Source organism: Siphateles boraxobius, unplaced genomic scaffold, assembly GCF_051911475.1.
Source record: "Siphateles boraxobius isolate OS27281-9 unplaced genomic scaffold, OSU_SipBor_1 23, whole genome shotgun sequence".
NCBI classification, from domain to species: Eukaryota; Metazoa; Chordata; class Actinopteri; order Cypriniformes; family Leuciscidae; genus Siphateles; species Siphateles boraxobius.
Window position 1 is genome coordinate 45,765 of NW_027508844.1, and position 12,536 is coordinate 58,300.

Below are 12,536 nucleotides of genomic sequence, written 5' to 3' on the forward strand. Positions count from 1 at the left end.
ATAGGCAAGGCTCATATAGGCATATATAATCAAAATAAAAGAAAACTATTGTGGAATGGTGAAGTGCTGTGAAAGTGCTTGTGAACTGGGGAGTTGGGTAATTGAAGAAATTAAAGATTTTTATTAAGGAACAGGACTTGTTCAACAGTGTGGGGGTTAAGTCTATTTCTTTTTTTATTTACTACTTCCCCTGCATTTGAGAATATTCTCTCACGGGACTGAGGAGGCAGGAGTGCATAAACATCCCAGGGCAAGATGCAGATAGACACCCTTTGAGTAGCCCCATCAATCATTTGTTTTCTGATCACTGCAATACAGTCAAGTATTTAAAATATAACTGAATAAGTATTATAACTATGCACTATTTAAGATGTCTCATTATAAATACAGAAATTGACAAACAAATAAATGAATGACTGATCAGAAGTCTTATAGTTGTTGGTCCACTTCCAGAAGATGTGTTTTCATGTTTAGCTCTAAAATGTCTCAACAGTGACGATGTGTTTTTATTATAAGAAAGCTGTTGAGAACATATTAGGCACTCAACCTACAGAAGGTGGTCACATTAACTTAAGTACTTTTTTCATATACATAATGTAGGCCTATTATTTAACATACTGTTGATTATACACTGAATATGCATAAAATTACATGTAAATATCAATTTACATAATTAATTATTATATTTATTTTATATAAATTTTATAAATCATAATTCATTTTAAAATCATATTCTTATGACAAAATAATAATAATAATAATTAGCTCGCTGTATTTGTGGATACGACCTGAAAACGCTTGGCTGGTTCCATGCTGAAAATTCAAAAGAGCTCACTCTGTGGTTCAGTCTCAGTCGGTCTCAGTTCACTACCGAAGCGCATGACACGAAACCTGCGCAAGGTTTGCGCTATTTATGAATCAGAATATGAAGCAGTCACGTGGCTGTGTGTCAAAACGAAGCTTCGGACGTCACTGGTCACATGGTTATGTCAAAACGAATCAAGCTCCGGTACAGTGGTTCATGTGAGATGTTTCGTTTTTTTTTGATACAAGCTTCGAAGCCTCGGTGCCGAACGTCACATCACTACCTTGTGGGTTTGCGGATCCTCCCTCACCGTGGGAGTCTTCAAGGACAACGCCACCATCAACTCCAAGTCCCCGGGTCTTTTAACACCTCCAGCAGCCATCTCTCTGCCAGATCCAGATAGGACACATCGCCCCTGCCCGGAGTGTCCCGGACAGCTAGAGAGATCCTCCAGCTCCATCATTCACCTCGACGGAGATCCTCCATTGACCAAAATCCCGAGCCAGCACCTGACTCGTATCACAAGCAAAAAAACCTCCACAGAGCCAGAGCCAGCCATAGAGTTCATCCCGGAATCAGAGCCTGAGCCACGGCATCTGAACCGAAGCAGGATCTGATCGCCAGGTCCATCACAGAGTCAGCACTGTCAGGTCAGTCCACGGCCCTGGATTCGCCTGCTCCTCTGGTGTCTCGCAGCTCCTCGGCTCGGCCTTCGCATAGCTCTGTGAAGCAGATCCCCTTGCTACACCTTGGCCCCCAGGCCCATGTCTCCACCTCGGCCTGTCAATCCTTTGGCTCTGCGCTTCCTCTGCTCCACCGTGGTCTGCCATCCCTCAGGCTCCACCATGGTCTTTCACTGTGGACTGCACCTCAACACTCCACCCCTTCTGCTCCACCAGGCTCCTCCTTCCCTCCGGCATCACACTGTTTTGCCAGGCGGCTGCGTCCGAAAACTGAAAAAGGCTGCCTCTGCAAGCAGGAGATGGAGGTAGGAAGGTAACAAGGCACATCCCAATCCAATGATCATGCCACATCCCATCTACTGATATACCTTCATCTGAGCGATTTTTGAAGGCAGCATAGATGGATCCTTCGCTGCCTTTGATATCCCACAATCCTGTGTGTTCCATTTCCTGACTGTTGAGCTAAGAAATAAAAATGGCGTCTGAAATTTGAAGTTGGTGGTAGGGTTTGTGTGTAAAGTTTACATTTTTAACAACTTTTCCCACTCTTGATGACATTTCTACCGAGGAGTTAGTATTGTAGTAATTAAATATTACATTTGTTTTGTCAGCAAAGCTCTCTCTGTTTTGTTATCGATTCATTACATCTTTACACTGCCAGAAGTCTGTCTGAAATAAGCTTTGTGAGGTGTGGTCCAGTGGCGTGTCTATTGGTGGCATCTGTGCAGTGGGCGGTTGGTCTTTGCCGTCCAACTTCGCCAGATTTTACAACTTGGAGTCATGCAGAACTTAATGTAGTCATTTGACCATTAAAACAGACATGTTAATCTGCTTTATGCAGAAATGTTTTCTGAAAACACCTGCAATAGCTGAAAAAGAAGCTACTTAACAAAAGTCAAGAGCCCACCTAAAGCAAACACTGCGCAACTAAAGCAAACTAAATATTTTCAACCAAATATCAACATCTAAACCTCTTGTTAATTCTCAATAAGAACTGCTGTAGACATCTGACAGAAAGTAAATCTGGTTAGTAATAAATGAAGCTGGAAATGATGTCTGTGGAGTTGTTTAATCCTTCTCTGCTGAGATCTTCAGAGATTAAAAAAATTTTTTTTAATCTTCCGATTATTTCATCTAAGGCTGTGGCTGAAGAAAGTTGTAGTTTGTGTTCTTATTTCTCTTTCTTTTAGTAAAAACGCACCCTGGAGAAACTCAACAGCAGTGCAAAATATGAAAAGACAACGCAGAAAAGACAAAACTTGTAGTCCATTATAACATCTACAAAGACAGCATCCATGCTTTCAATAAGAAACTAGGCAAAGCTAGACAGACTTTCTTCTGGAATATTATAAACAGCAATATAAAAAACACACACACTCTTTTTGGTACTGTAAAGAGACTGACAAACCCCCCAAGCCAGATTCCCAGCGAAATGCTCTCAGTGAGAAAGTGCAGTGAGTTTGCTTCTTTCTTCTCTGAGAAAATCAATAATATCAGAAAGGTGATCAGATCATCCTTGAGTTGCGCTGGGGTCAGACAGATCAGACCACAGCCTGAGAAAGTAGTCACTATGTCTGATTTCGAAGAAATTGATGGCAAAATTTTGGAAGAAACTGTACAGCACCTTAACTAATGAACCTTATGTAAAGTGTTACCTAAATATATAATAACAAGCTATAATTATTTGTTCAAATAAAGTATCAAAGTAATCATATGGGTTTTATAGAACAAGGCTTTTAAAATAGACCATGTAAAATAAATGATATAAACTAATTTAAACATAACTTATGTACATTATGTAAAAACAAATGTCCGCAGAGAGCACCAACGGCTTGGTTACACTAAGGCATGATCAAATCCTAGATTTACAAATGCAGACCTGCAAACTTAACAGTGGTGAAAAAGGTGACATGTCTCCTGTTGGGGAGAGTACTTTTTGTGCGCAAAAACAAACAAAAATAACGACTTTATTTCAACTATTCATTTCCTTCTCTGTGGGCCTCTAGTCAGTTAACGTAGTGTGATAGAGGTTTTACTGTGAAAGGTACTTTTAACACAATCTGCACGCATGTAATTAATTAAAGGTTTGTGCTTTTCTGTGGGGAAAAAAAAACAGCGCATATATTTAACTAAGCCTTTTGTCTTTTTCTCCATCACTTGTGGGCCAAACTCAGATTTCTGCACTAGACATATCAGCAAAGCGTTTTCTATTCATTTATCTGATAATTTGATACCAGCCGCTCGAATCGGAATCCTGAATATGAAAATATGCATCCTTGTTCAAATGTTCAGGCTAAGTCAACGTTTTCTCAAAACTCCCTAATGCAGCTTTAACAGTGCACAGTAACAAATATGAACAACAAACACACGTACAACAACAAGAATATTTAAAAAAAACATTCTGATAATAAACAATCAACATTAGACTACTTAAAAGTACAATTTATACATTCTGTAGATTTAAAAGATGTAGTTACTAATAGTTATATATTAAAAGCAGTGACAGCAATTTATAGCATCTATTTCCAAAAATGTCATGTAGTGTTTAAATTGACCAAAAGAAATCAGATTTCGCAACTGCAAATCAGTCTGCGATGTGTTCCATGTGGAAGGGGCTGCATAACTAAAGGCCTTCTTACCGAGCTCTGTACGGACCGTAGGTACAGATAACAAACACAGATTACCAGAGCGCAAATTGTAGGAACAGCTGTTGCGAGACATAGAAGTGCAAAGGTAAGAGGGAAGCATATCCAGCATAGACTTGTAAATAAACGTAAGCCAGTGAAAGTGCCTCCTCACTGATAATGAAGGCCAATTTGTCATTTTGTACAAAGTACAATGATGTGTTGATGCTTTATATCCAGACACAAATCTTAGTGCACTGTGGAAAACAGTATCCAACAAAGATAAACATTTATCAGGCGCATTTCTATAGAGCAGGTCACCATAATCGAGTGCAGTAAGAAAGGTTGCAGCAACCAATCACCTCCTGGTTTTCCAAGAAAAACAGGCTTTGTTTCTAAAATTAAATCCTATTTTTAATTTGAGCTTATGTACCAATTTATCAATGTGCAACTTAAAAAGAGAGCTGATCATCAATTAATATACCCAAATATTTATACAATTTGACTTGTTCAATCAGTTCGCCATGTATAGTAGAAATACTTGGAAGACTGTCAAGAGACTTCTTAGTATCACTGACGATGTGTCCAGGTTGCACCACAAGGTGTATTCAAGTACTAAGCCAGCATGGCATCGCCATTGACTTCCAGGAAAAGGCTGGATGACGACCTCGAAAGTGTGGTGACTGCTGGAGAGACAGTGGACAGTGCGGAGAGACGGCAACCGGGGCAGGGCGGGTTAGCACCCCAAACTGCAGCTCCCGAGAGGGAGCACCCAAAACACGCTACGGAAAACCCTAAGGAGAAATACCCCCAGGGGCGCCCGAGAGGGGGGGAGAATGAGCGCCCCGAACGGACTGTTTTTCTGGTAACGACTAATGCAAATGGACAATCGACTACGAGTGCAGTCTGCAAATGTGGCAAGGTCTGCAAAAACACGACTGGTCTAAAAATACACCAGACCAAGATGGGCTGCCTAAGGAAGCTTGTGACGCAACGCACAGTGCCAGTACTCAGTATAGCAACTGGTGAGACGGAGGAGGAACCAGGCCCGGATACATACCACAGTGCCCAGAGCCTCCAAGCACCACAAGCTACACCCCAAAGCAGACCATCAGAGCGGCGTCGGTTTTTGTGGCCTGCTGCCAACAAAGAGTCAGTGTGGCGACAGTTTGATGAAGATGTTGATGCAGCCCTTGAAGTAACAGCCAAGGGTGGTGTGGACCAGAGGCTCCGAACCATGAGCACGTTCATAACCAGCATCGCTTCAGAAAGGTTTGGCGCCAAGGAACAGCGCGCCACCAAGACGTCTACTGCGGCACCAATTCCGAACCGACGAGAGGTCAAGATTACCCAACACAGACAAGAGCTGAGGACACTCAGGAGACAGTACCGGAAGGCAAGCGAGGAGGAGAAGGTAGCCCTGGCAGAACTTAGGGGTGTGGTAAGGAAAAGGCTAATCACCCTTCGGCGGGTTGAGTGGCACAGGAAGAGGGGCAAGGAGAGGGCCCGTAGGCGCAGTGCCTTCATTGCAGATCCATTCGGTTTTACAAGGAAGCTGCTGGGAGAGAAACGCAGTGGTCAACTCTCATGTCCTGAGGAGGATATCAACCGCTATATCCGTAACACCTATAGCGATGGCATGAGGGAGCACGACCTTGGTCACTGTGCAGCCCTTATTTGTCCACCTGAACCTAGCACCCTCTTTAACATCAACGAACCCACCCTGAAGGAAGTCAAAGAGGTTATCAAATCGGCCAGAACATCATCAGCACCGGGCCCAAGTGGAGTTCCATACAAGGTCTTCAAACATTGCCCCAGGCTTCTGGAACGTCTTTGGAAGATTCTAAGAACCATCTGGAGAAGAGGGAAAGTACCTCAGCAGTGGAGATATGCAGGAGGCGTGTGGATTCCCAAGGAGGAGAATGCAAGTAACATCGAGCAGTTTAGGACAATCTCCCTCCTCAGTGTTGAATGCAAAATCTACTTCAAGATTGTTTCCAATCGTCTGATGGGGTTTCTCCTTAAGAACACCTACATAGACACCTCGGTGCAGAAAGGAGGAATCCCAGGGGTCCCAGGGTGTATTGAACACACAGGGGTGGTGACACAGCTGATCAGGGAGGCACGAGAGGGCAAAGGGGACTTGGCAGTGCTGTGGCTGGACCTTGCCAATGCTTATGGATCGATACCACATCGATTGGTGGAATTGGCCCTGAGCAGATAACACGTCCCAGAGAAGATTCGAAATCTCATCCTTGACTATTATATCAACTTCAGTCTTAGGGTGTCCTCTGGGACTTCAATATCGGAGTGGCATCGTCTGGAGAAGGGCATCATTACAGGCTGCACAATCTCTGTGACTCTGTTTGCACTGGCCATGAATATGCTCGTGAAGTCTGCAGAAGGGGAATGTAGAGGTCCACTGTCCAGATCTGGCACCCGACAACCCCCGATTAGAGCATTCATGGACGATCTCACGATGGCTCTCGGCAGTGGATAAGTCAGGGCTTCCTGGTAGGTTTAAGGCCTGGATCTACCAACATGGCATCCTCCCTCGTCTCCTCTGGCCACTGCTGATATACGAAGTCCCAATTACCACCGTGGAGGGCTTTGAGCGGAAGGTCAGCCTATTTCTGCGCAGGTGGCTGGGCCTGCCACGGAGCCTAAGCAGCGTTGCTTTCTTTGGCCATAACACCAAGCTACAGCTTCCCTTTAGCAGTCTGGCAGAGGAGTTCAAGGTCACCCGAGCCAGAGAAGTCCTGCTCTACCGAGACTCAGTTGACACCAAGGTCTCTTCAGCAGGGGTAGAGGTCAGAACAGGAAGGAAGTGGCGCGCCCAGGATGCAGTGGAACGGGCGGAGGCAAGGCTGCGGCATAGCACCCTGGTGGGTACGGTGGCTACTGGGCGGACCGGGCTTGGTAGCAATCCCAAGCCATGCTACAGCAAAGCCAGAGGAAAGGAGAAGCGGAGACTTATCCAGGAGGAGGTACGAGCCGAGGTTGAGGAAGCTCGCTTCAGCAGAGTGGTGGGCATGTCCAAGCAGGGGGCCTGGACAAAGTGGGAGCAAACAGCTGGCCGTAAGATCACTTGGGCAGAACTCTGGAAGGCGGAACCACACCATTTCAAGTTCTTGGTCCAGTCAGTGTATGATGTCCTTCCTAGCCCTGCCAACCTGTTCACCTGGGGCCTGGTGGACTCACCTGCTTGCCAACTCTGCCAGAAAAGGGGATCATTAGAGCATATCCTCAGCTGCTGCTCAGAAGCCTTGGGAGATGGGCGTTATCGTTGGCGCCATGATCAGATCCTGAAGGCAGTAGCAGACGCCATCAGCACTGGCATTAACATTAGCAAGCAGCATCATCCAACCAAGTCTGCAATTGCCTTTGTTCGAGCAGGAGAGAAGCCTCAGCCCCCTAGAAAGACCCAAGGGGGCGTCCTCGCAACAGCAAGAGACTGGCACCTCCTGGTGGACCTGGGGACTCAATTGAGGTTCCCAGAAACCATTGCAGTTACATCACTACGACCGGACATGGTCTTGATGTCCGCAGCAAGTAAGCAGGTGGTGTTACTGGAACTAACGGTCCCCTGGGAAGATAGAATCGAGGAAGCCCAGGAAAGAAAGAGGGCCAAGTACGCTGATCTGGTAGCGGAGTGTCGGAGGAATGGATGGAAGGCCCGCTGTGAGCCTGTTGAAGTGGGCTGTAGGGGCTTCGCAGGCCAGTCTCTACACCGGGTCCTGGGACTCTTAGGGATTTGCGGACTGCACAGGCAAAGAGCCATCAAGAACATCCTGGAAGCCGCTGAAAAGGCAGCACGGTGGCTCTGGTTAAGGAGGGGGGACGCGTGGCGGAGAGCGCTACCTGGACACAAGTCGGGGCTTGATCACCCCCGGCTGGGTCGCCCGGGTGAGGGTGTCTGATGTAAGACCCGAAACACCCTATGACCCCGGGAGTATCACTGACGATGTGTCCAGGTTGCACCACAAGGTGTATTCAAGTACTTAGATTTTGGAAAAAAAAGCATCATCTTAGTTTTCTCAACATTTAAAACTAGTTTAAGCTGATACAGTTGCACCTGAACAAGGTTGAAAGCAAATTGTAAATTAGAAAAAGCTTGGTGTAAAGTTTCAGCCTTACAATAAATAACGGTGTCATCTGCATAAAAATGAAAATGAGCTTGTGGGATGTCTTCACCCAAGTTATTAATATAAATTTGGAGTTAATAATATAAAATTTGACCCAAGACTGATCCTTGCGGTACCACTAGATACAGTCAATGTTGCTGATTTGAGATTGTCAGAATAAACACACTGAGTTCTGTCTGCCAAATAATTAGTCTACCAATCTACAGTCTGTTCAGAAAAAACAATATTATGTAGCTTTTCCAGTAAAAGGCAATGATCCACTGTATCAAATGCTTTAGATAAATCTATAAAAAGAGCTACACAAGTGTTCTTACAGTCTATTGCTTCAATAAAGTCATAAATGACCTTCATTGTTGCAGTAGTAGTGCTGTGCTGCCTTTGAAACCCAGACTTTAAGTCAGACAAAATATTGTTGGAAACCAAATAGTCCTTCAACTGATCACCAACCAGAGTTTCTAAAACTTTAGCTAAAATTGGTCATTTAGAAATCGGTCTATAATTACAATTTTTTATTTATTATTTTTACTTTGTTATCCTCCTCCTCCTCCTCGTCTGCAAAATACTGGAGAGAAATAAAAATCAAACAAAAAATGAACAACACAATTGCAACTGCAACCAAACTGAAATCCTTCAAACTTCAAGCTTTTAAAACTTCTTAAAACTTTGATACTAACAAACTATCTTTCTATCTTTCTTTGTTTCTCTCTCTCTCTCTCTTTCTTTCTTTCTAACTTATCTATCTATCATCTGACTATTTTTATCTATCTATCTAATATTTCTAATCTATCTATCTATGAATTAATTTATTAATAATATCCAAGATTTTGATTGTGTCAAGTCAAGTCACCTTTATTTACACAGTGATAACATGAAAAAATACAACAAAGTTTGTTTCTAGAAGAATATTGCATCGTCGTCCACCTTAAGCGAGACGGATCAATAATATTGTTGAATATTAAATGTCCCCAACTAAGCAAGCCAAAAGCCAAGGCAACAGTGGCAAGGAACCAAAACTCCATCAGTGACAGAATGGAGAAAAAACCTTGGGAGAACCCTGACTCAGTCGGGGGACCAGTCCTCCTCTGGCCAACGAGCAAACAGTGTCTGTTTATGATCCAGGCAGCATTACAGGTCAGAAGTCAAATTGGATCAGAACATTATATTATGCAGTGCATCTGGTTGGAAGTCGGAGTCATCACGCCGGTATGGAGACGAGATTGTTGAGGATCAGTGCCGATGGCTGTCGTGTCGATGAGGCCTTCACAGGGCTGATGAAGGATGCGTCATGGATGGGTCCAGGTGCTGGTCCACCATCTGATCTGGATACGGCCGGGATCCGGCTGACTTCAGTAACAGGGACGGGACTGGTTGACACTTCAGGACTGCGTTGTTGTCGTGTCCAGGCGAAGGTCCTTCATCAGATCTGGATCCGGCAGACTGCGGCAAACCTCGGATAAACAGAGAGACTAGTATTAGCGTAGATGCCATCCTTATGATGTAACGAGTAGATCAGGATTTATGGGGAGTGTCCCCGGTTCCGGCTGATCTAAACTATGCAGCCTAACATTGAATTATAGAAGTCTATAATGTAGTATGTGTATGGTAAGCCAAAGAGATGTGTTTTTAGTCTAGATTTGAACTGACAGACTGTGTCTGCTTCCCGGACGATGTTAGGAAGATTGTTCCAAAGTTTTGGTGCTAAATAGGAAAAGGATCTACCGCCAGCAGTCGATTTAGATATTCTAGGTATTATCAACTGGCCGGAATTTTTAGATCGCAATAGACGTGATGGACTATAATGCGTTAAGAGCTCCCTCAAGTACTGCAGAGCTAAACCATTTAGTACTTTGTAAGTAATCAGCATTTTTTTTTAATTTATACGATGTTTAATAGGGAGCCAATGCAGTGTTGACAGAACCGGGCTAATATGGTCATACTTCCTGGTTCTGGTAAGAACTCTAGCGGCTGCGTTTTGGACCAGCTGTAGTTTGTTTATTAAGTATGCAGGGCAACCACCCAGTAGAGCATTACAATAATCTAGCCTTGAGGTCATGAACGCATGAACTAATTGTTCTGCATTTTTCATTGAGAGCATATGACGCAAATTAGATATATTTTTAAGATGAAAAAATGCGGTTTTATAGAAACTAGACACGTGACTTTCAAATGAAAGATTGGTATCAAAGAGCACACCCAGGTTCCTAACCGACAACGAAGACTTGACAGAGCAGCCATCAACTGTTAGACAGTATTCTAGGTTATTACATGAGGAAGTTTTTTGTCCAATAATTAGAATCTGTTTTTTCAGAATATATCATATATATATATATATATATATATATATATATATATATATATATATATATATATATATATATATAGTATCATCAGCATAACATTGAAAACTAATGCCATGCTGACGAATAATATCTCCTAAGGTTAGCATGTACAGAGTGAACAGCAACGGTCCTAGTACTGAGCCTTGTGGTACCCCATACTGAACTTTTGATCGATAAGATATCTCTTCATTTACTGCTACAAACTGATAACGGTCAGATAAGTATGATTTAAACCATGCTAGTGCAATTCCATTAATTCCAACATAATGTTTGAGTCTATTTAAAAGAATGTTGTGGTCGATAGTGTCAAATGCAGCACTAAGCAATAAAATGGAACAGTTTATTTGAAAAAAATGCCTTTTCTTGTATCTTTGACAGAAAAAGTAGATTCGAGATCGGCCTGTAATTGACTATTTTTAACAAGCGGTTTAATCATAGCCAGCTTAAAAGTTTCCGGTACGTATCCTAATGCCAAAGAAGAATTAATGATTAATGAAGAGGATCTATGACCTCTATAAGCATCTCTTTCAGTGGCTTAGTCGGTATAGGGTCTAACATTCATTTAGTCGATTTAGATGATTTAACGAGTTTAGAAAATTCTTCCTCTCCTATAGCAATGAATCATTTTTCTTCATGGAGAATACACTGCACTGCCTGAAATCTCAAATCTCAAACGGGATTTATCATTTACACTAGATATTGTTACATTAAGCACCAACACTTCAATAGAATTCTATTTGAAACTAGACTAATTTTGAAAGTATTACTATAAATTACAACAACAACTCCCCCTTTGCCTATTAGACGAGGCTCATGTTTAACAGTAATCTTGGGGGGTGAACTCATTTAAAGTAATGTAATTGTTTGGTTTTAGAACAGGTTTCTGTCAAACACAGCACATCTAGGTTATAGTCTGTGATCATATCATTAACTATGAGTGCTTTTGATGTGAGAGATCGAATATTCAGCAACCTGAGCTTTATCATTTTTTCATTTGTATTATATCTGTTTTTTATTTGTTGAACATCAATTAAATACCCTTAGATGGGTTTGGAAGTTTTTTGTATTTCCTAATTCGGGGAACAGACACAGTCTCTATGTGATGACATATAGGTGACAGAGTCTCTGTGTGATGGGGTTTATCTGACCTTGGTGACGTGAGACAGCTGGCAGGCGGTCGGTCTAGCCAGTTTGTCTGCTTCCTGACCTGAGCCCCAGATTGTCAAGTTTGAGCTCTAAGAGTATGTGCCATATTACTAGACAGAAGAGCAGCACCATCCCAGGAGGGATGAATACCATCTCTTTTCAACAGGTCAGGTCTGCCCCAAAAACTTTTCCAATTGTCTATGAATTGTATATTATTTTGTGGACACCACTTAGACAGCCAGCCATTGAGTGATGACAGTCTACTAACTATCTCATCACTCCGGCGAACAGGAAGGGGACCAGAGCAAATTACAGTGCCTGACACCGTACTTGCGAGTTCACACACCTCTTTAACATTAATTAACATTAATCTCCGACTGGCAAAGTCGAACATCATTAGTGCCAACGTGAATAATAATCTTAGAGAATTTACATTTAGCATTAGCCAGCACTTTTAAATTTGCTTTGATGTCAGGCGCTCTGGCTCCCGGCAAACATGTGACTATGGTGGCTGGTGTCTCTATTTTCACGTTCCGTGTGATAGAATCTCCAATAACTAAGGCACATTCAACAGGATTCTCAGTGGGTGTTTCACTGAGTGGGGAGAACCTGTTTGATGTTGTAACCGGAACGAAGAGCGGTGTTTTGTCCCGCGACTACAGCGCCTCACAGTCACCCAATTGCCCTGCTGCACGGGCTCTACTTCAGCCAGAACCGAACAATGTACAGTGTTCTATAAGCTAGTCACATCCAAAGCAGTATCTAAAGCCCTTGCACTCTTACAATTAACCTCA

General features: G+C 43.0%; 1 protein-coding gene across 2 annotated transcripts in view; it reads left to right on the forward strand.

The window, feature by feature from the left end:
- Positions 1-12,536, forward strand: part of LOC143747602 (transmembrane 4 L6 family member 1-like) — a 484,334-nt gene that overhangs the window by 11,553 nt on the left and 460,245 nt on the right. Inside the window, exon 5 of one of the 2 annotated variants that reach the window (XM_077240425.1) lies at positions 2,679-2,696. The exons of the other annotated variant lie outside the window; for it this stretch is intronic. Coding sequence (XP_077096540.1) covers positions 2,679-2,681 — 3 coding nt within the window. The 3' untranslated portion in view covers positions 2,682-2,696. Of the gene's footprint in view, positions 1-2,678; positions 2,697-12,536 lie in introns of those variants that run through there. 2 annotated transcript variants of the gene reach the window in all.